This window comes from Calliphora vicina, chromosome 1 (genome assembly GCF_958450345.1).
Source record: "Calliphora vicina chromosome 1, idCalVici1.1, whole genome shotgun sequence".
Classification (NCBI taxonomy): Eukaryota; Metazoa; Arthropoda; class Insecta; order Diptera; family Calliphoridae; genus Calliphora; species Calliphora vicina.
Window position 1 is genome coordinate 162,868,925 of NC_088780.1, and position 24,117 is coordinate 162,893,041.

Sequence of the window (24,117 nt, forward strand, 5' to 3'; positions counted from 1 at the left end):
TATGTATTGAATTAATTCCATATCGAATCATTAAATTCTTTAATTCAAATCCATTATAACATAACTTAATAAAATTTATTGAGCGATTCAATTCTACATCTATTTAAATCTATTACGAAAAGACTTAATTATTTTCAATTCATTTTTTAAATGATTTAAAGCCAAACCAAAAAAAATATTTTCATTCAATTTGTATTCAAGCGCGACTTTTTCAATCACGATGATTAAATCACAGGTATGGAAACAGAAATCATTACGACAAATGTCGAATCCACGCAAATCGGGGTCTTAATGTCAGAATTAAAATTTTATCATTTCTATGAAACTCCCAAAATGTTTCTTTCGAATACATCTACAAAATCGCCCTACTAACTTGAACAAAAACTTTTTTTTCGAGAAAACGACAAAGAAAATTTTATTTAATTTTTTTTTAATTACAAATTAAACTCAATTCTGTTTTGGCTCATGAAATTAAGCTTTTTAAGGCCCATATGACTAATTATTAAATTCGTTTATTTTATTTGATTCAACTTGATTTATTTACATAAATACTAGCACTCACTTCCTTGTCACTCACTTAATGCCGTCCAACACTGACAGTAAAGAGTGTTGTAACTAGGGATGCCAATTACAATCCCGAAAATTGCGGAATTTTTCTGAATTAATAAATTCCGAATCCCGGGATAAGTAAAACAAATAAAAGAAATTATGCTCTGGTCTATATTCTATCGTGTTTCAACTTTTAATAAGAACATTCTGACGTTTGCATTGGTCTCATAGTAATGGTTTCAATATACATATGTATTTCATTAATCATCCTTATGAACACTAGTCCTTTAATGAAGTCAACCATTACTACTTTTGTTAACAAACATATTTATCTTGACCCCCGTATTCTGAACTTTATGAGAATAACAAAATTATAACAAAAATGTTTTTAATATCAATTTCCAAACAAAAGTTATAAAATATCAAGTTTTGTTATAGATTTCTCACTGTCATAATATTCAGAATACAGGCATAAATATGACATATATTTTGTGAAAAATTTATTTTAATTGCATGAACTAATTAAATTATTTTTGGTTTTGTTATATTTTTACTTAATTAAAATCCCGGGATTTGTATCCCTAGTGGCAACACGTTTGCTCAATTTTATCTTTCAATGTGAGTACCCTGCCCTCAACAAATACGAAATGTCATTTGTACTTCTTTTTTTTTTCATTTGTGAAGCAAGGTGTAATGTGTGAAAAAATATATACATTTTAATTGAAAATTTATTAAAAACGCCTTAAAAGCAAACATTTTTGAATAAAAATCAATTGGAGAAGACACTTAAACAAAATGCAGCTGTTTTAAAAAGGGAAATGTAAAAATTAAAACTGGGCGTAATGGCTTCAAAATACACAGCCAGCTAAACAGTGTTGATGGATGGCTGACAAACGGATGGACAGACAGAGAAATTTGGTCGCAGACAGAAAAATAGCAACAAATTGCTCGAAAGCAAAATAGGGAAGAACAGGGAAACAATTGATAAGACAACAACAAAGGTAAACAATTAAAAGCCGCCTGTAAACAAACCGAACTTACGAAGAAAACATCAATAATAATTGCACTATAATGTCTAACGATGTGCACTTGGCCAAAGTGAGCAAGATACACCGCAGCAGCGATATAGCAGCCAAGGGAGCCATGATGAACCATAGTCGCGGACGTTGTGCTGGTCTGCGTTTGGCTGGCAAAAGCGCAGATCTAATGGATGATATGCGCCAGTGTGATGAGGATTATTTGTTTGGCAGTATTAGTCCAAGAGGTGGCATGCCGCATTTGTCCAGTGATTTGGAATCTCCGGATCATACACAACGTGATACCACCGAAAGTGACAACAACATAAGTTCCTGTTCAACACTGGATATTGTCAATAAAGTAAGTAGTGTAATGAATGGGTGGCATTAGCATACAACAAGACAACAACTAATTTTACATGATAGTAGTCAGTAGAAGAGTTTAATAATTGGAGGTCAATTTGTTGTTGTTTTTATTATATTTAAAGTTGTTGCAGTAGTGTTTTGTTCTAGAGGTTCTAGGGTTAGGTGCTGACATTTGTGCGCAGCTGCGTACAAACGCATTTGAATGGCATTTGTAGGTGCATTTGGTCACAAGGGTCAGACGAATATGACGTTTAAGTTTATTGCGAAATTTTGTTATGTTTTCATTACTGAACAAAATCAAAACTATAATAGAAACAATTTATAGGAAAAATACCAAACATCAACGACGTAATCAGTTTTCTGCAATTCAACATATTTGTATCCATTTTTTATTATTAATTATAAATACGGAAATGTATAGATTTCTTGGAGAAAAATGATCTCAGAACAGCTGTTAAGACGTAGTCTTAGTTGTATGTGCTGTTCAGAACAACAGAGACAGGAATCAATGCTGAAACGTCAAGAAATACGTCGTAGTTGGGAGTATACTTTGGTGGCACAACCTATGCCCTTAAGGCCTATCAATGTATTACTGATAAACTTTGGTTGGTTTTTAAATTATTAAAACTTAATTAATATTCGTTTTATTTCCATCTTTAAGGTTGATAATCTTTCCTTGCAACAGTTGGAAACCAAGGTGCGTGAATTGTCACAGCGTCTCCAGCAGGCTGAAGAGCAACGTACTATTGTGCAACAGCAATTGGAAGAATGCAATGCTGAGAAGGAAATATGTTTGAGACGTTTGGAAATTGTAAGTGCCGCCCATGAATGTCGCATAACTGAAATGCACTGTGTTATAGCCGAATTGAGTAAAAAACTACGCAATAAACAGGAGACTACTATTTTGGAAGAACAAGAGCCCGAAGGAAGTGGTAAGTTTTTTTTAAAAAAATTTAAAAGTGAATCTGAAGGTTTTCATCTGAAGATGAAATAAAAACTTCTAAATAGCCTAATATGTTCGCGTGCAGTTTGCTCATATTAAAAAAGGTCCTTGGCACTACTTAAGTATTGTTTAATACGGCATTTATTTAGTAGCTACATTAAACTCAAATGCTTTAAATATGTGCATGTAATAATTTTTTATACAAAATAAAATTAGTTTGAAGGGCGGGCACACTAAACACAAAAATTTTAGACTTTCAAAATACAGATGACAAATATTTACAGATGACAATACTGAGTATTAATATTTGAGTAGAATTGTATTATATTTTCAAACATGGTAGAACCAACCAGGTACAATTATTAGGGAGAGTTTTCAATATTTACCCCTACAACGTCAAATAACGCATTTACTCTCATCACTTTTTATTTTGTTTTCGCAATGTTTTGCATGTTATTTAGAAAAAATTTAATTTGAATTGAATATTTCACGAAAAAAAGTAAATACACAAAAATTTGTTTAATTAATTTATTTTTGTATTAGACATTTCGTTTTGTTTTTCTAATTTTCTTTTGTTTGACGTTATAGGGAATGTATAATTGAGAACGTACTTTTTAATAATTGTACCTTGCTTGTTCTGCCATGATTTTCAAATAATATAAATGATAACTTTTTTTATTTACGGGCGGTATTCATAAATGTTTTAATACATTTCAAAAACAGATTATTACAGATATGCAACAAATGACAGTTGCCAAGAGTGTAATATTCTATTTTGACGTTCTTCAACCACTTTTCATTTGTTGTGGTTTGCAGGGCGAAGAAAAATACAATTTTCAAACTCAATATTTTTTATTTAAACTTTATATTCATAATTTTTTTCAGAAATAAGCTACCAAGAAGGCTCGGTCTACAACTCCGAACTAAACTTAACAAATCCCGATGCAGAGTGTCAAACTGATCCTTTGGAAGAAGCAGACTACTCACACAATGAGGTGGAGCATAATTTGTGCAGTGAAGTTACCGAAGAGCTAAAAATATGCGATATCAACTACAAAGCACAAGTTGAAGTAAGAAAAGCTATTAACTATTTTATTTAAATTTATTTTAATTTCTGTTACATTCCGCAGGCTCTACAAGAGGAAATCCTACACCTAAAGTCCCAAATGGCATTGCTGCAGTCAGAAATTGCCAATGCTAATGGTCATAATGGTGGCATTAGTACAGCCGTAGAGGAACCAGCCAGTATTGAACATTATGGCGCCGATGTAGAGGCGACACAAAGCCTAGACTCACTAGAGCCATCACTACAACTAACGCACAAAGATGTTGATGATGAGGTATTGAATGATTTAAATAATACCTCAACATTGACAGCAGAAGACACTTATGTGACCAGTCCCCATAAAATACCAGCCATACCAAAGATGGCTGAGAGGGTAAGACTAAAATGTGCCAGTAAAATAGAGGGAGATAACATAACAGCCATGGATTTAAGGAATAATGAGGTAAAACTATATACGAATTCATTAATTTTTGTTAAACACTAAAATTCATATTAAATTTTAGATTAAAAATGCCAATATTGTGGAACATTTAGTATCAGATCTCAAACAAAACAATAGCTCTCTCATGGAATCCTTTATCGAGCCCTCCCAGCTGGACAATGAACTGCAGCGTTTACAGCGTAAAGTTGAGCATTTAAAGGTGCAAAATACAGTTTTGTCCCTGACCCTCGATGAGTCCAAGGAACACTGTGAACATTTGTATTTGTTGTGCGGCAAATATGAATCAAATGCTATTGCTTTGCAGGCAGCCTTAAATTGTAGTGATCGTGCCATTGAGGCATATGATGTTATGTTGGCTTTGTTGGAAAGCAAGTAAGTTTTTGATTGTTAAGAAATTTAAAATATTTTACTTTATTTTGTGATGGATTTATTGCAGATTGGGTCTAATCAAAGAAAAGTCCTCGGCAGCTGAAGAAAGTCGCAAAGCGGTTGAATCTGTTGCCAGACATTTGCTAGATCGCTTGGAAAGTGAAAAAAATACATGTGAAAATAGCTTAGGACCTTGGCAAAATAGGTGAGTTACACAAAAATTTAATTACACCCTTCAACATGTGGTAAGGATACTGTTGAAATCTACTTTTTTTTCGAAACATTTTCTCAAAAAATTTTTTTTTTCATCCAAAATTTTATTTGGAGAATTTGTTTGTTCTCTTGCGTGTTAACAAATGAAAATTAACCCATTTTGATCTCAGTTTTAGCATCCCCGATAAAGTCACACCCACCCCGTGGACATCTGAAGATGATAATCGTTTGCGCTATCATGTGTCCAAGCTAAAAGGCAGACGTTCAACTGTACAAAACACCATAGTCAATCTTGAATCGCCCTTCAGTGACTCCTATGAAAAATCCCGTCTATCACTCGAAAGCAAAAAAGAATTGAGCGGTGTGGGCCATAAGGAGAAAGCCACCGCACTCGATTTAGAAATGGCGGTGCTAATGCAAGAACTATTAAATTTACGTGAAGAAAATATTGGCCTTAAAGTAAAAGCCGAACAGGCCGAACGGGAAAAACAATATGCTAATGATCGCATAGGGGTGCTGCACGAGGCGCTCAAACAATTGCAACATCAATTACAGCTGAACAATGAAACCACTGAACTGTTTCATCATCATCAACAGCAACGACCGTTACACATAATGGACCAACGTAACTCAACCTATTCGGAAGCCGAACATGTGGCATTGACCGAACAGCAATTGGTGGAGGCATTATCGCGCGAGTCCGAACTAAAGGGACGTATACAGACGCTTATAGCATCCGTAACGGAATCACAAAAAATCTCAGATGAAAAATACGAACATTTACACAATAATGTTAGGGAATTACAAAAAACTAATCTGTGAGTTGAAGTTTTGAAATGTTATTTTGTTTTACTTATAGCTTTTTCTCTTCCGCAGAAGCCTTACCCAAATCATTGAGCAAAATAAACGAAAATATCAAACTCGAATACGTAAATTGGAACAGAAAATCATGGATGTCACTTTGGAGATTGGCCGCCAACAGCAGCACCAACAATTAGAGCAGGATGTGACCAATATTAATAAATACAAATACAAACAGTATACATCATCGGCTGCCTCAATACAACAACCTACAGCACATTTTAGGCCTCACCAGCATCATCAACATCATCACCACCAGCAACAGCAGCAGCCCCATCATGACAATGTACCCGAAACAACGTTGTAGTAAAAAATTAAAAACAAAATTTTGAAAGAGTTCTTGTCAAATTTTAAAGCCTTTATCTTTCTAATTGGAATTGAGAACAGTTTGAACAATGCAATAGTGCATTTTGCTAATTTGTAAATTCATAAAAGAATTTATCGCACACGAAATTTTCATTAAGAAATTCAACTGTTTTTTATTTCAATTCGAAATTTGAAAGAGTTTTATGGTAAATTTCTTAAACTACAAGATCTGATGTGAATAATCTAAATACTCTCTTTTGCATATCTTTATACTTTTCACTTCTACCCTTCTACAACTACTAATACTACTCTGTACGCCTATAAACTATAAATAATTATTAACAAATGAAATGTATTTAATTGTTAATACCACGTGTAATTAACAAAGGATTCGTAAATGCAATAACATTGCATCACCGCAGCCCAGCAAATACATAGCATATTTGCTGTCTCACGTCAAAGGTTTTCTGAACCAGTATGCTTAAATTTGTTGCATTTACGAATTCGTCCATAAACTTTAGTTTAGTTTTCTAATTAGACTCAATGATGTTTTTTTTATTTCCTGCCAATTTTTACCAAAATTAGACTCTTGATTTTGGCTTTTATATTTAAAAAAAAACTATATATTACTTATTAACACAGATGTGCCATTTGTTAAGCATTAAAGCTTTTTTTTTTGTAAAAATAAAAAAACTAAATACAAATATTAATTAAACGAATTATTTTCGTTTATCCTTTTTTCATAATTATTATTAACAACAAAACAATTTATTATTATTCAAGTTTACTACTCATACACTTATTAAAAACATTAAATAAAATAAAGCAAATTATATATTTATATAATTATTATGTATTATGAAATATCAATAGCAATGTTAGCCCTTTAGCAGAGTTGTTAAAAGAAGAAAGAAGAAAAAAAAACAGATAAAGTAAACAAAATTATTATTAATTACATTATGATGAGAAAAAAAGTGCAGCTTGTATTTGCTTTTTTTGTAAAAAAAACAATAAACAAATAAAAAAAATTATTATACATACATATATAAATTATAAATATAACTAAAGGATTTGCAAGTGTTTCTATTTTGTAAAAGAAGTAAGAATGCTATATTCGGTTGTGCCGAATCTTACAAATAAAATATTTTTCTTTTCAGTTCAAAAACCTAACTCTTGCAACAAGAAAATACATGCTATTCAATGTACATATATTGTTAAATGAATTTTAATTTGCAGTCATAAAATTAAACTCATTGGAGGAGTTGAATTTTTCCCAGTCATTAAAGATTATTTTTTTTTATTTTCAATACCCTTCAATTTCTATGCATGCCCAATAGGTATTTCTCAATTGATACAAATTTAGAGTTTTTGGACTTATTTAAATAGAAGTGAATTTGTAGATTAATAAATTAATTAAAAACCGAAAGGAACAAGACCATCCAACATTAAAAAGTTTCCGTTTCTTGTAAAATTATATGGGGAGGCTTTCAACTATATAGTATATCACGGGTTTGCAGAATTTCCTGATGATGGTCTGAGAATTGTATATTTTAATTTAAATATCAAGAAAACTACTTACTTTGCTTAAATATACAAGTATTGCGGTTCGCTATAGCGCAACTTTTATTTAACTGATAATATTTTGTAATAACATTATTAACATTTCACTTATTTTATTCATCATTTACTTGAAATTTTAAACAAAGCTTCATTAGAAATACATTCTTTATTTCTTTCACTTTTCTTTTAAAAAGAAATTTCACAATTTAAACTTTTTTAAAAATAAAAAACACACCAAACTTATAATTTGTCTCAAATATTACTTTACTCACTACTTTTCATATTTAATACACTTTTATTTAATTAAATTACATTAAGCAAAAAAGAAATATTCACACAAAACATTTTACCGCTAATATAACCGCGTACTAATTTGACAGTTGAATAAGAAACCAGAGTTGTTTTATAAAGGAAATAAGCGATCAAAAGAGAATTGTTAAAACCAGAGTTGTTCAATATGAATTTGGGATATATTAAACAGGGTTGGCAAAAACTTTAAAAGGGAAACTGTTATTTTTAACGTTCAGCAATATAACCATTACCAATATTATATGAATAATTTAAATTATAACCCCCATATTCATAAAAAAAATTAAAAATGTTTTAAACAAGGCGTATTAATCAGGTGAGAGCGTCTCGGCAACAAATACAACAAAGACAGTATTTGTTATTTGTCAAGAGATTGAAAATGTCAAAAAATATGTAAAAACAATTAAAACATAAATAAATTATAAGTTTTTATATGACAAATATTAAAAACAAACAAATTAAAAACAAAATAAAAATCAATTATTTGTAGTTTGCTCTAACACTGTTTTTTGTTGTTGAAGATTTAATATTAAAAACGGCGAGCTGGGATAGAAAGCAAAATTTCCATAAAACGTTGTTTAAATTTAAAAATTGTTTATGAATAAAATTAATATTTTTGAAAAATCGGCATCCTTCATTTTAGACTTAATAAAGAATATTGGTAACAAAGTTACTTACACATGTCTAGGTTGATGAACATATTTAAACTGTAAGCAAACAAAAATACAGAAATTAAACATTATCCAAAAAGTGTTTTTAAATCAAATATGTAATTAAAAATGCAATTAACATAATGTATAAGTATTGAACAAACAACCAAACACCATATATTCATACAAAATGTCATTCACTTAATTCGAGAACGTCACAATTCAAAATTTGAATTTTTTGATAGGAGTACTAACACAATTTCTAACCGATTTGATTTAAACATTATTAATATTATGGAACATATTTTTTTGGATATAGTATTTAATAAGTTGTGACGTTCTTGCATTAAGTAAGAGGTACATATCGCTCATTTGCTGCAACGTCGTCAATACTCAAAAAATTTAATTTTTTACGAGATGCATTTTTAGTTATTGTTTTTAATATTTTAAGGAAACACATCACTTAACGATGTTGAACACACAAGTGGCAATACACAACTAAAATAATAGGTTATTGCAAGTAATAAATAGGCAATTGGTTAAGAAATTACATCAAAATGCTTCTATAGCGAACCTGTGTGTAATTTCAAAAGCTAGTTCACAAGACTTTGTCAGTTATTAAAATACCTTATTTACTATGCAATGGTGCTATTAAATCGAAATTTTTGAATAATGACGTTGTTGCACCAAATGAACGATATGTATGTATAATAAATATTTGTTTAAAAATTTCAATCATTTTTGGGGTTTTTTAATATATAAAACCAACCATAAGCCATACCAAACAGTTGTACATCGAATCAGACAAGAAAAGCATTTCATTTGTCCATTCCTGAATTTAAAATGAAGTTATTATATTTAATAGCTATGATGGAATTTTTGGCACAGGTAACATTTAACAATATTGTTGCAGGCGTTGGTCAAGAAATTCCCATCATGATACCATCTCCTGCCCTGTTTGAGACCACTTGGGACCAAAGTCCCAAGGATATTTTAGAAAGTTCTGACTTTGATGTTAACGAAAAGGTAAATATTTTTGACAAATAATATTATTAACATAAACGTTAAACAATTAATTATGTTATGTAACGCAATTTAATTTAATTAAGTTTCATTAGTTTCTAATTATATTTTAGAATATTTCAGAAATATTCAATTATCTATCATGTCTTCATTCGGAATGATTTAAAATTTTCCTTGTATCTCATTTATAATATAAATTTCTGAAAAACAAATTAAAAATTCTGAAATACACATCTGAAATACAATTGGAAAATTCTGAAATTTACTTGTTTCTCATACATTTGTATTTACATTAGAAATTGCTGAAATACAAATGGAATTTCAGAAATTTCCAATTAATACAGTTGGAAAATTCTTAAAAGCAAAAAGATATTTCCGAAATACAATTGGATATTTCTCACAGAATTCCATTCCGATAGAAAGTGAAATTTATTCCTTATTTTTCTTCTTTGGAAAATGAAAAACTAAGTTTTTTTCTCTGAAAATTAGAGAAATACACTTAGAGCGGAAACTAGAAAAACCTCAAACAAAAAATTTCTCATAGTGTTGTTTTCACCACTTAGGTCTTTGACAGGAGAGTTTCCAATCTATGTATACATTTCTCAAATGTAATTTTTTAATCATTTTCGCCAACCCTACTTTGCCTCCAACCCACTTCATAAAGTACGCAGCATTATTAAATTTTATTAAAATTATTTATTTTTATATATATATATATTCTTTTCGGTATTTTATTTTTCATAATTAAACTAAAACTAAGCAGAAAACAATAATTACATATACATACGAATAAAACTAAACGAAAAGTTTGTATGTGTATTAAATAACATAAATTTTTTTAGAATTTCATCAACGCTTTCTCGACTCTTTCCAATATACACAGTATCAATTAATTTATTTAAAGCAAATATAATTTGGATTAAACCTATAAATCCAAATTTTGAACTGATAATTTTTATTAAATTAAGAATTTATAACTAATAATATAATAAAGGTGTCTGTCTGTCTGTCTCCTAAGGTGAAATTGATAATTTAAACTTAGGACTGCTTTTTAATATGTTTGCAGTTGCTTGCTTATCTTAAGAAACACAAAAGTTTCCATTGAAAAAAAAACCATTAAAATATACTAATATAGTGTCCAATTATCATATTGTATATATCGTTTGTTTATAATTAGAATAATTAACATAAATATTTAAGAAGGAATATATTAAGGTATACATAATTGATTTTTATTAGAGGGAACTAGGGCGTTTTGTGGAATTAAAGCAATAAAACAAATAACAATTTCTTTACCATCCTGTTTTTGGATTAATGAAATTAAAGCGCCGGCGTTTCGGGCAATAGTGAGGTGAAAAATGTCACCACAAAAGTACGTATTGTGGACATTATCGATTCATTGTTGGCATTCTCTGGTGTGTCTGTTGTAGTTTCTGCCTGCTGTTGCTGTTCGCCTTCTGCGTTATTCTCATTATTCTCTTGTCCCTCGGGTGCAGCAGCAGCATTCTGTTGTTGATCTACACCCTGTCGTATCTGATCGACAGCAGCATTTTGAGCTGCATTATTGTTGCGATTTATATTGTTATTGTTGCGTTCGTGACGGAAACGAAATACTCCAATGTGGTATCTGCAAAGAAAGACAAAATGTTTAAAGTTAGATATTTTATTTACAATATTCATTAGTGACTGTATAAATATTGTGGAGATAAGTTAAAAATGTTCATCTGTAAACTAATGTTGATATCACCCCTAAGTAGGCACTTCGCATGACAAGTGATTCTCTAAATGAGGATTGAAACTTTCGACTCAAACTGGCAAACTCTTTACTGAAATATTTCAGTCCAAAGTATATATGGTTACTTTGGTACGAGTGCGGGTCAATAAGTCCGTGGCTTTTTAAATTTTAACCTCTCAACTGAAAATTTAACCTCTGTCAGTTGACTATTGTCAAAATCTGAACAAGCTGCGACATTTATTTTGTTTGTTGACAGCAATTTATAGCAGACTACCGCGTAACTTGATTAGAAAATGGAAAAAAGTTAATTTCATTCTCACTTAGCCCATTAAGCATTATTTTGTTTTGCGGAAAAAATCATACCTCAAATAAAGTCTGCACCATCAATTTCAATGCTAAAAAGGGGGTTTATTGAATTTCGTTGTGGCCTTAAGAGCACGGTAGAAGGAATTGCACAACTTCACTATATGATGTTGGCGGATTGGAGTTTGGAAGTACGAAAGATTGTGGAAGTCATAGGCATCTTACATGGCTATGAGAAGGCTTTCCGCAAGATGTGTTTGCCCACAATTGGTTGCGTGACAACTTCGCAGGGGTGTTGGCTTTGTTCAACCTCAATATGGACGAGTTTTTGTGCCTTTTCATAACCGTGGCCGAAACGTGGATTCATAAAAAACACCAGAGACAAAACAGTGGGTTTCTCCGGGTGAATCTGTCATCAAATGAACAATTTCATGACCTCGACATATCTTACTTTTTGGAAGGGATAAAAAAAATTGAAGAAAGGTTGGACAAAGTGTATAGTTATAATTGTGATATGCCTAAGGTAACGTTTTTCTAAAGATCCTGCCGATATTTATATAAGCTCGGTCTGAAACATTGGCAAAAGTCCGAATAATCTTAGTTTTGAATGTCCGATATTTAAGGGTGTTAGACTGAACTATCCCATTCTCAATTCCTACAACAATGCAAAATGCTGACTTCATAACTCGCCGACCTAGACGGAAACAAAATATAATAATATACTACTTACAAATAGATTCCACCAGCAATGATCACAACCACCAAACATCTGAGTGGCGATGAATTGAAATAGAGTAGGGTCAAAAACAAAGCCAAACGTGTTATTGAGAAAAAGTTGTCCAACCAATCACGATTATCCTGTTCATCTTGTGGCAAGTTAGGAAAACGTGCTGCAGCAACTTGCGCCAGCGCTGGTTGCTGTTGATCTTGCCTTTCGGCAGCCCCAGCATCGCCGGCTGCATTTGCTGCAGCTGGTGCTGTTGAGGCAGTAGTTGCTGGAACTACGGGTGTCATCACAGTTGAGGGAAATTGTTGTTGAAATAAATGTTGGAAATTTGTTGGAATTGTTGGAAATGCTGGGGGATAGCTTGTATTGTCCGAGGCACCAGCAGCATTGACAGTGTTCGATAATCTCAAACACTGTTCCATATATTGGGAATAAACCTGTTGCATCCAATTGTACATGGCAGTCTGTTGTGTTATCATGGCCTGTACATTATAAGGGCCACCAAAGCCGGTGGCTAAATTTTGAGGAAATGCACCAGCAGCAGACATTAGCTGCGGCGCCATAAAGTAAGGATGCATTTGTTGATGGAATAATGGAGACTGCTGTTGCTGCATTTGAGCTGTGGGAGACTGCTGGCTATTGCTATTGTTGCCAGCAGATTGTCTTTGGCGTAAACCATCTGTGGCTGACATATTATTGGTTGTTCCTACACCACTACCTTGTCCTCCAGCGCCGTTTGCCGTTGATGAGTTTAAGCTTGAAGAGGTTTTCGTTTTGTTAGCTGTTGAAGCTGGGGATGGGAGTAAATTTTTGGGCGTATAAACCAAATGTATTATATGGTTGTGTGTATAAACGTCTTTATAGCTGCGTATAACATCCTTTAATAGTAGATTGTCACTTAAAAGTTGGCCAGAGTAAATCAGTTTTTGATCAGCGGCGGGCTAAAAATAAAAGAAATTCAATTTGTTCGATAAAAAGTTTACTTGTTAACAAATTCTTATCAAAAATACAATAGTTTACATGTGGTACACGTTATCATTTAACTTTTTTTTAAATAAGTGTTTTACAAAGTGTTTTACGTATACAAAATTTATTAATACAAAATTTCCTCCACTTGTTTTTCAGAAAATAAAAGCCAGACAATCTTTGAATTGTGTTGATTTTTATATAAAATTGCATGACTTGATGTTAAGGGCTTTAGAGGAGTAGAGAGGGTTTACTAGAAATTCTAGCAAATAACAATCGGCCATTTGTGGCAGTCGTTTGTCTGAGTTTGTTTGTATGTATGTGTGTGTTTTAATATACAAAATATAAAACTGATAAGTTTATATTAAAAGCTTCTTTGAATGTTTGTTAAAAATAAAAACACTTGAATATTCTAAACGTACAGAATGAAGTGAATTTGAAACAAATGAAAAGCTAACTATGTAATGGTATATAAACAAATCAAATTATTGCTGATGACAATGTTCCATTCCATTGGACTCGTAAGAGAATTCCACAATATCGCTGTTTGAAGAAATCACTTGAAAAGACATAACAATATTTAAGGATATATTTATTTAAATTCAGGTGATGCACCAAATTTTAATGGAAGATAAGAGAACTTTTTCATAAAAGTTCTCTTATGTACTTCTCAAAGAAAAGAAAATATTATAAATAAAATTTTATATTAGGGACGAAACGAAAAATTTCGATTAAAAAAACTTTATTTTATTACTCTGCTGAATTCTATATTTGTTATACATTTTTCGAATTTCGATTTCGACCTAAGTTAATCGAGAGACAGTAAAATATTCTTTTTTCATATTTTACTGAAAAGGCATATTGAAGTAACTTCCCAAAAAACCTTAGCAGCAGCCCTCGTAATATAAAACTGAATTATAAAACTTGGTATTTGCCGGTCAAATAAAACGAGTTTTTTGATATTTTGTTATTTACATTTATTTTATAATATATGCATTTGCTAAAAATAAAGCACATAATAAAAATATATACCAGATCACGCAAACATTAAACTGTTTACAACATTTTGTTTCATAATAAATATTAATAAATTGAACGAAGTTTTAAGTTTGTCTCAACGTTAACTAACATTTGTTTGATTCAATAACTATCTACCGATTTAAAGTTAATAAAGGATGATTGTAGTATTTTTTCAATTATACTATTAAACTATTGTAGTTGCATAGTTCAATAACCTGAGAAATTTAAAGTTTAAAGTTCCGTATTATGTAAATTAAGTTTGGCTAGACTTATTTTTGCTACTTCTAGATAATTTGAGTAATGTGTTTTTGTTTTTATATTTTATCTTATTTAGCCTTGAATTTTAATTAATAGCATCTCATGTGTGTTTTAATTATAGTTTGTGTTTAAATTGAGTTTTGCTATTAAAAACACAGATTTTAGCATACAAAATATATAAGAAAAAAACTATTTAATGCAACGTCATTGTTTATGGCTAAAAAAATTAAAAATTATTTACAATATTTTTATAAACTAAAGCTACTACAATCCTTGTAGTCCTATATTGAGAAAACTATGTTCAACTTCATATGTTTGCTTATTTATTTTCATTCTTTTTATGTGATAGCTAAATTTTAAACTCTGGGAACTGGAAACTTTTCATTCTAATACAAGCGAACATATTGGTTTCACAAGTGCAAGAGGATTTTAAAATAAAATGCAATTTAATAAAGAACACGTCATCAGAAAATAATGAATGATGTGTATGTCTTTTAATGGTAATTTTTAATTTTAAATAAGCAGCTGTTCAAAAATACATTCATATTTTTGTTTGTGATCAAATATCTGTGCGAAGTACAAATATATTTTTGTTTATTTTTATATTTATATATGTCTTTCAGAATAATGTAGATGTGTTATCTTTAAATATGCCGATGCTTATCTCGAAGACAAAGTTAATAAGGTCGGACTTTTCCCATTCCAACAACCATTATTTCAAGTAATACCTATATACTTTTATTAAAATATTCAAATCAAAAAAGTATATAAACAAATATTAACCAGTACTAGTAGTGCCATTATTTTCTTTAATATTAATATCATTTGAATTGCTTTAAGGACCTACTAGAAAATTTTTACTGCTTAAAATATAGGTATATTTTTTTTGTCCCTTAAAGAAAATAGTTTTGGTTGTTTTAGTAGTAGTTTTAGTCTAAATGGCTGAATTTTTTTGTTTTAGCAAATTTTTGGCGATTAGGAAGAATGAATACATCATAAGTAAAATAAAATTCACTATGACAACCTGCTGATTTTTCAGGCTGATATTTGACCAACAATTTAAAAAAAAAACAAGTAAGAGTGCTATATTCGGCTATGCCGAATCTTATATACCCTTCACCTTTGTTGTGGATGCATTATTATTTTTTATAATTAGTATATACATATGTATGTACATTGCCCACTTTCAGCGTACAGCATCCTAAATTTATCAAGAACACAAAAAACAACAACAACGCCAAACGAAACAGAACACCGAAAGAAAAAACAAAAACAAAATACGCAAGGCAATGAAACCAACACACATCCAAACATACGTTTAATTGTATAAAAAACAACAACAACGCCAAAAGAAACAAAATACGCAAAGCATGCACATTCAAACATACGATTTGTTGATTTTTTGTCAAAAAACCAACACACAACCAAACATACGTTTAATTGTATAAAAAACAACAACAACGCCAAAAGAAACAAAATACGCAAAGCATGCACATTCAAACATACGATTTGTTGATTTTTTGTCAAAAAAACCAACACACAACCAAACAAACGTTTAGTTGTATAAAAAACAACAACAACGCCAAAAGAAACAAAAAACAAAAAAAAACCAAATACACAAAGCTTGCACACCCAAGCATACGTTTTGTTGTTTTTTTGTCAAAGCATGCAATACATTGTGTTTTTTGATGAAATTTTCAGAGGTTGTCTCGGATTTTTGCTCATATCTCCGTTATTTATGGACGGATTTTGCTGATTTTAAATAGCAAAATTCTCGAAAGTATGTCTGACAGAATTGTTGAAGATTTGGATCCCGGAGATATCTGGGGCCTTCAGAAAATTGATTTCAACAGACAGACAGACAGACAGACGGACAGACAGACAGACAGACAGACAGACAGACGGACATGGCTTAATCGACTCCGCTATCTATAACGATCCAGAATATATATACTTTATAGGGTCGGAAATGAAAAATGTAGAAATTACAAACGGAATGACAAACTTATATATACCCTTCTCACGAAGCTGAAGGGTATAACAAGAGGACACAGAAAAGAAAATATAGTTGTATGTTACTTGTATAAACAAATATTTTTCAAATAAATAAAAACTTACTAAAAATTAATTCATAAAACTTATAAACTATAGCAAATTATAACGCGCAATATTCCAATGGCTTGATAAGAAATTATTTTTCCTAAAATAAACACAATTTACTCCAAAGATTGATAAAAAAAAAGACACATACACGTACATTATTATTTAAAAAAAATAATAAACCATTCAATACACTTAAAAAAGCACTATCAGACGATTTCTCTATTTCATATACTCACCGGTTTGCTAGGATAAACCACAGACAAATGAGACTTCAGCCGTTTGACGGTCCACAATAAATCACTTTCAATCACATGATCTTCGTACTGCTGATTAGATGACTTAATCAAAAGTTTTACATGAGAGGCAGATTTAATGGGCGCTGCTCCAACGGTCTTCGTGTGTGCAGCAGCACTAGCTCCATCAGCTACCGCAGCTGCCGAGGATGAATTCGCTGTATTAGTTTCATCCATGCTAACCATTTGTCCCCGTATTTACAATTGTTTACAAAATATTTTATTTTATATATATTTTACAAATATATAATATACTTTTAATTTTTAATTGCAAATTCTTTTGTTATTGCCCAGTCGACCTTTTAGCTTTGTGTATTTTTCTTTACACTAATTAAACGCCAAGTATATGATGTAAAAGTATACTGTTATTAGCAATTTCTATTTATTTTCTTTTATTTATTAATTTTTTTCTTGTTTTGATTACGTTTCTCTTTTATACTATTCTTCGCCTCTTGCTCTCTGTCTCTCTTACTAAATCAGTACACTTGTTAACTGACGTGTTATCGTTTGTTCCTTTTTTATAGTTTCTATGTATGTATGTATGTGTTAATTTTTTTTCCGTGTTTTCAAATACTGTTTTTCACCAACAATTTCAATGTTTTTCTTTATATTTTAGCTATGTTTTCCCATATAATTCAATAGATAATTTTGTTATTTATTATTGACACAAAAAATTAAAAATTTTCCACCGATATCGACACAAAAAATAATAAAAATTCCGACACAACTGCCTCTATCGTCGTTTCTTCGTACTTTATTAAAATTATTGACTAGTCTTGCCATACAACTTAATTTTATATACGAAGTGGGAGTGAAAAGAAAAGCAAAAGTAGAGTTGCCGATATTCAATTATTTAAAGGAAATAAGCAGCGATTCTAATTGGATTGATATAGTGATAAAATGAAATTTATGTAGTTTCATCAACAAAAATAGACATTGAAAACCCAAAAATATAAATATTATTGAAATTAATTAAAAATCAGCAAATTTATTTATTCCAAACAGTAATATAAAAAAACCTCTTGAGGTCAATAAATAAATTCTAATTTTTTTTTTAAAATGAGAAACAGACTTGCGCAACTAAATTGCTTTTCTAAAGCCAAACTTTAAATTTTCTGTGCTAACAACGCACCCTTTATTAGCTTTAATATGAGATCAAATATGACAAAATCTGACTAACAGTCAGATTTTCTCGTAAAATCTGACTTACAGATTTACTTTAGGTATTTTGCACACATCTATTAAAAAATATGAAATTTTAATTAAACTAAAGCAAATATCGAAATTCTGGATTTTGCATTTCCATGAAAAACCTGTATACCAATTATTATCAAATTCAGAACAATAAAGGTTGAAAAAATTCAGTTTTCTAATCGATATTTTTCGTTTTGTCCCAATGACAATGTGGTTCGTTCGAAATTGTCTGCATTTCATACAAATTTTTATTCCTAAAAGCTTTCGTTCAGTGAATAAACATTATTTCCTTAAATAAAAACACAATATTTAAATTCAGTTCTTAAATTTATATTTTAGCAATATTAAATTAATCTATAAATCCTAAATATTTTTAATTAAGTCTCCACTGATCTCATTTCTTGGTCTTCGTCCTCTTCGTGCTGCTGAGTTTCCTTTTCTTCTTCTGGAGTGTCGTCGTTATTTCCGGAATTATTTTCAGAGCTATTACTATTATTTTCCTCTTCGCCATTATCATCAGCATGGCCATTAATCTGTTCGGTTTGTTCTTGTTCAATCTCTTTGGCCTTTTCATTCTCAGCTATGTGCGCGCGTAGTGTGTGTATTTGTTTTTCCAATTCGACGCATTGTTGCTCGATTTCATAATTTTTCGATACTAACAATACCCAATTGGCTTCGAGTGTGCGCAACTTTTCACCAGCCTGAGTTTGAGCCTGTTTTCTTTGCCAGTTAACATCTTGTATTTCTTTTTTCAAAGCCTGCAGCTGATTTTGGGCTTTAGCTTGTAAAGCCACAAATACCTCTAGATAGGCTTTCCAAGCCTCAATACCATAGTCGAGCATAAGTTCTAAATTCATTGTCCTTACCCATTGATGTTCTAGTTGAGCTTTTGAATTGTCTATGGATTCTTCCCAAGCAGAGACTTCTGATAAACGCCCAGCTGCTGGTGGTGGTAATTCGTAACGTTTCATACTGAGTGTTTCCATGGGTACACGATTCTGTATGCGTTCAAATTCTTGAGCCATGAGTTTTGTCTCGAATGCGGCTGAGCTAAGGGGAGATAAATGTTCTAAATAGTTTTTGGTTGGTCTGTAGCGACGACATTCCTCTTCTACCATGGCCAATGCCTGCAAGGAAAATTTTTGGTTAATAAATTAATTAATTAATTTTTTGCATATTCAAAATAAAAATAATTTACTAATGAGTGGCTAATTTTCCATCATGGAAATCAAGATCCCGTAATTTTCTGTATTACTAAAAACTCGATTCTGAAGTACTGTCATACAAATTCAATCATATGAAAGGCATTTTAAAGCACTATTTAATTATATAGATATTGTTCAGATACTTTATTAATTAAAAGAGATATATTTACTATTATATATTAAGATTTAAAAGTCCTATAACTCCTAAAGTAATAGAGAGCAGTCCGACATGTTTCAGTAGACTTCCCTTAACACGTATTCAATAAATTATACAGGGTAAGTTAAATCAACATTTCCTTCAAAATATTTGCCATCCTTTTCTTGTTTTCAATATGTGTTGCACATATTTAAATGTAACTATTTGTTTCATCTTTATTTGCAGGTGTACAAATCCCAACGGTACAACATTACTCAACCCAAGTCCGAAGAAATCCGCAAAGTTCTCCGTGATCCCAGCAAGAAGATATTCCGTCGAATACGTCTTCAAAATCCTTAGTCCAACCTACGTCAGCCAACCAACCAACAAGATTAACCCATACGCCTCCTCTCGCCGCTTGGAAGAAGGCTGTGGCTGACCCAAATTAGAACATAATTTATTAACGATTTTTTTGTTTTAAATTGAGAGTTGTCTTGTTGAAATGTTTGCATTGCTTTTTGTTTTACAAAATCTTTAGTATTATTTGTCACGCGACATATTTTTCCGTCATATTTGTAATACCGAATAGTCCAATAAATTCAAATTAAAATTTCATAAACTATAAAGAATGTATTTTTTAAGTTTTTATGCTTATGAGAGCTATCAACACAAATAAATTATGTATTAAAATACAATTTGTTTTTATGTTATGTAATTGCAAAAATCTTGAAATTTTTGTTAATCTACATCTTGTGATTTTCTATTAAATATGTTTATCGAGAATTTATTCTCTGTCACGCTGTTATTGTTGAGACACATTTTTGCTTTCCAAAATTTAACAAAATAATCTAAAACACTTACGGATTCTCTAACACCTGGATCATCGTAGCCCTGATCAATATATGGTAAAGCATCCACAGTAACTTCTCCAGCCATGTTTTAACAATGAAATTTTAATAAAACCTTATATATTTAATAATAATAATTTGTAGTTTTTCTGTTCTCCGGCTTCTAATTTGTTTTCTTTTAAACAGCTTTTTTGACAGTATTTTATGTTGCTTTACATTCTCCTTCGTATCGCACAGAGCCACCTAGCGTTAATTATAAGATATGGGAAAAAATCGCCAATTTCATAAATGCAACTCTGTTTATTCGTTCAGTTTCAACTCTGTTTATGGGTAGCCATGTTGGATTTCGTTAAGTTTTTCGTTATTTAGCATTCTTTCCTCTTCTTGTTTTCTTCCTTTTTCTTTTCGGTCCACTATTGGTAAATGGAGGACGTTTCTGCCGTAGCAGAATAAAATAATTTAATAATTTTGGGATTATTTGCCAATAAAAATGGTAAGAAGTGTTTAAATTTAAAACATTTTTTAACGACGTTACTGTGAATATGAAAATTGCCACAAAAATCTCGTAAATAAATTGTAAATATCGAAAAAAGAAAATTTGACAAGTCACACGTGTTTCGCATAGCGTTTGTGAAATTCTAACCCACGTTGAAGTGATGTCGTGAATAGTTGTAAATGATGAAGTGTTTAACGTATTTTATTTTCGTTTTGTGTAGAGTTTAGCTAATGCCAGACCTCTGGTCTCCGTTTATTCGGATAAAAATGAACAAATCAAGGATAAGAACATCTGCTTGCCAGCTGTCTTCAAGGCACCCATCCGCCCCGATGTGGTCAATGATATCCATCAATTGATGCGTCGTAACAAGCGTCAACCTTATGCTGTCAGCGAACAAGCCGGTATGTATAAAAATATTTAAAAAAAAGCGAGAAAAATGTTCCAAGTACAATATCTGTGTGTTGTTGTGTTTAGGTCACCAAACCTCTGCTGAATCTTGGGGTACTGGTCGTGCTGTTGCCCGTATTCCCCGTGTCCGTGGTGGTGGTACTCACCGTTCCGGCCAGGGTGCTTTCGGTAACATGTGTCGTGGTGGTCGTATGTTCGCCCCAACCAAGACCTACCGTCGCTGGCACCGTAAGATCAACGTGAACCAACGTCGTTATGCTTTGGTTTCCGCTATTGCTGCCTCTGGCGTCCCAGCCCTTGTCCAATCTAAGGGTCATGTCATCGATGGCGTCTCTGAATTCCCATTGGTTGTCTCTGACGAAGTACAAAAATTGCAAAAGACCAAGCAAGCTGTTGTATTCCTTAGACGCATGAAGATCTGGGCTGACATCCAAAAGGTAAACAAAACAAACTGTAAACAAATTAATTATTGGCAGTTGCTGCAGTTATTGTCAGAATTCATTCATCTCTTGAATTTTGTAAAAAATTGCTTTAAACTTGTATTAAGTGGCTGCTAGAGTAAACATTGGTTTCGGTAGGCGTTCCGTTAACATGTATTCAATACTTATTAACGGGGTAACTTAAATCAACATTTCATTCAAACTATGTTCCATGCTTTTTGTTTTCAATGTGTTTTGCACATAATTAAATTTTGAACTATTTGTTTCTTTATTTGTAGGTGTACAAATCCCAACGTTTCCGTGCTGGCCGTGGAACCATGCGCGATCGTCGTCGCATTGCCCGCAAGGGACCCCTCATCGTTTTCTACAAGGATGAAGGTCTCCGTCGTGCCTTCCGTAACATCCCCGGCATTGAAACCATGTCCGTCGACAAGATGAACTTGTTGAAGTTGGCTCCTGGTGGTCATGTTGGTCGTTTCGTCATCTGGACCGAATCTGCCTTCGCTCGCTTGAACGAACTTTTCGGTACCTGGAAAACTGGTTCCACCTTGAAGAAGGGCTACAACCTTCCTCAACCCAAGATGGCCAACACCGACTTGTCTCGTCTTCTTAAATCCGAAGAAATCCGCAAGGTTCTCCGTGATCCCCGCAAGAAGGTGTTCCGTCGCGTCCGTCGTCTCAATCCTTTGTCCAACGTACGTCAACTCATCAAGTTGAACCCCTACGCCGAAGTTCTTCGTCGTCGCGCCGCTTTGGCTGCTGAACAACGCACCGTTGCCAAGACCTTGGCTAGAGCCAAGAAGAACAACGTTGAATTGGCCAAGGACCATTTCGCCGTTGTTGCCAGCAAAGCTGCTGCCAACCGCGCTAAGATGTTGAAAAACGCTTTCGAGTCCAGAAAGAAGAAGGCCGTTGCTGCCCCCAAGAAGAAGTAAACTTTTGAAAAGTTTTAATTGGTCCTAGGGAAAGTGGGTGTATTTTTAATTCTTATAATGCTACACAAAAGAAACATGTATATGAATTTTTTCATAATTAAAAAACATTTTTAAAAATCCAACTTAAAATTTAAGTTTATTTTAATAAAAGGTTTTCACACTGTTGTTTTTAAGTTAAAACAAGTATTTGTTGTTCCGAGTGGTAGTGGTAGGGCGCTAATAATATGGTACACGCAGACATTCTAATAGTTTAATACTATTAATTCAGATTTTGTTGAATAAATCAAGATGTGATTTTTCATAATGCCCTTTAAAATGGTGTTATGGGTTGGTTTTCTTGGTATCATGCTGATTTTTTGTCGTTTTCAACCATCGTAATACCGATTTAAAAACATGTTTTTCGGTTTTACCGAGACTTATATTATTAGTCGGTTCGTAACCGATAAGCGATGTGTATCACAACTTGGTGAACTTTTGTTATTCCATGTAGCATTTTAATTTTCAACAGAAGACAGGCAAAATCAAAACATTCGATATCGTGTAAAACTGATCGTAATTTTCTTATTCGATATCGAGCAAGAAATTAGGAGATATTCGCATTTGAAAATTAAATTATTAACATTTTTACCCACCATACTCCAGTTTTTTTAAAAACAGCGGGTCCAAATATTTCTTGAATTGCTCCTTTTTTCTTTTATTGGACTAATTACAAATGTATATGTCAAACAAAAAAATAATTGTTTACAAATCGTGACTGACTCCAAAGTTATATGCATTTGAATTTAAAAATTAAGAGCGTATACGCATTTTCCAATTTTTAATGCCGTTTTAAAAACCAAAAATTTCGAAAAATTTATATTTGTAAAATAACTGCGAAGATTAAAAACATGTCTAGATTAGCTTAAAGGTAATTTTGTTGCGGAATTTCGTTTTTTTCAGTTTGTTCAATAAAATAAACCGTTTTTGAGTTACGCGAATATATGTTGCGCAACCTCTCCATTTTCGAAATAACGGTATATCTCGAAAATACGAGCTAACCTAAAAAAAACGGTTACCATCACTGAATTCAGCGTACCCGAATTAGTTTAAACCGCTGGGTGCCCCGCTTGACAGTTTTTTCAACTAGCACAGTGTTACTTATGGATCGATTATGGATGGCAACCGAACTTCAGTTGCATTGTCAGTTGCCTGAATGGTAATACAGGCAACTGGCTGAATGGTAATACATTGTAATTAGAAACGATTTCCTATCGAATTATGGAGTAAACCCTCCCCCCCAAAAAAAATTTGTGGTTGCCTTCTGGCAACATAACTGAAGTTCGGTTGCCATCCATAATCGACACATTATGTTAAATTGTGTGGACGCTAATGGGTCGA

General features: G+C 31.9%; 4 protein-coding genes and 1 long non-coding RNA gene across 5 annotated transcripts; 3 read left to right on the top strand and 2 right to left on the bottom strand.

Moving 5' to 3' along the window:
• Positions 1-1,232: 1,232 nt before the first annotated feature.
• On the top strand, positions 1,233-7,201 carry LOC135964284 (colorectal mutant cancer protein). Its single transcript, XM_065516479.1, has 8 exons — positions 1,233-1,926; positions 2,593-2,863; positions 3,760-3,944; positions 4,005-4,382; positions 4,444-4,754; positions 4,819-4,956; positions 5,135-5,782; positions 5,841-7,201. Exons 1-8 carry the CDS (start codon positions 1,621-1,623, stop codon positions 6,130-6,132), a joined length of 2,529 nt encoding a protein of 842 aa, XP_065372551.1. The 5' UTR covers positions 1,233-1,620; the 3' UTR covers positions 6,133-7,201.
• A 2,425-nt stretch (positions 7,202-9,626) lies between these two features.
• Positions 9,627-20,242, top strand: LOC135964288 (uncharacterized). The gene is made up of 2 exons (XR_010576870.1): positions 9,627-9,676; positions 19,860-20,242. It is a non-coding gene; the product is annotated as an uncharacterized LOC135964288 (long non-coding RNA).
• Positions 10,347-17,774, bottom strand: Herp (Homocysteine-induced endoplasmic reticulum protein). Its single transcript, XM_065516480.1, has 3 exons — positions 17,022-17,774; positions 12,442-13,379; positions 10,347-11,300 (listed from the first exon to the last, which is right to left on the bottom strand). The coding sequence occupies exons 1-3, from the start codon at positions 17,262-17,264 to the stop codon at positions 10,994-10,996; spliced, it is 1,488 nt and encodes a 495-aa protein (XP_065372552.1). The 5' UTR covers positions 17,265-17,774; the 3' UTR covers positions 10,347-10,993.
• Positions 18,587-20,620, bottom strand: BCAS2 (BCAS2 pre-mRNA processing factor). The gene is made up of 2 exons (XM_065516482.1): positions 20,475-20,620; positions 18,587-19,399 (listed from the first exon to the last, which is right to left on the bottom strand). Exons 1-2 carry the CDS (start codon positions 20,547-20,549, stop codon positions 18,650-18,652), a joined length of 825 nt encoding a protein of 274 aa, XP_065372554.1. The 5' UTR covers positions 20,550-20,620; the 3' UTR covers positions 18,587-18,649.
• Positions 20,621-20,805: 185 nt separating this feature from the next.
• RpL4 (ribosomal protein L4) lies at positions 20,806-22,869 on the top strand. The gene is made up of 4 exons (XM_065516481.1): positions 20,806-20,954; positions 21,178-21,358; positions 21,432-21,802; positions 22,084-22,869. The coding sequence occupies exons 1-4, from the start codon at positions 20,952-20,954 to the stop codon at positions 22,738-22,740; spliced, it is 1,212 nt and encodes a 403-aa protein (XP_065372553.1). The 5' UTR covers positions 20,806-20,951; the 3' UTR covers positions 22,741-22,869.
• The last annotated feature ends 1,248 nt before the right edge of the window (positions 22,870-24,117 follow it).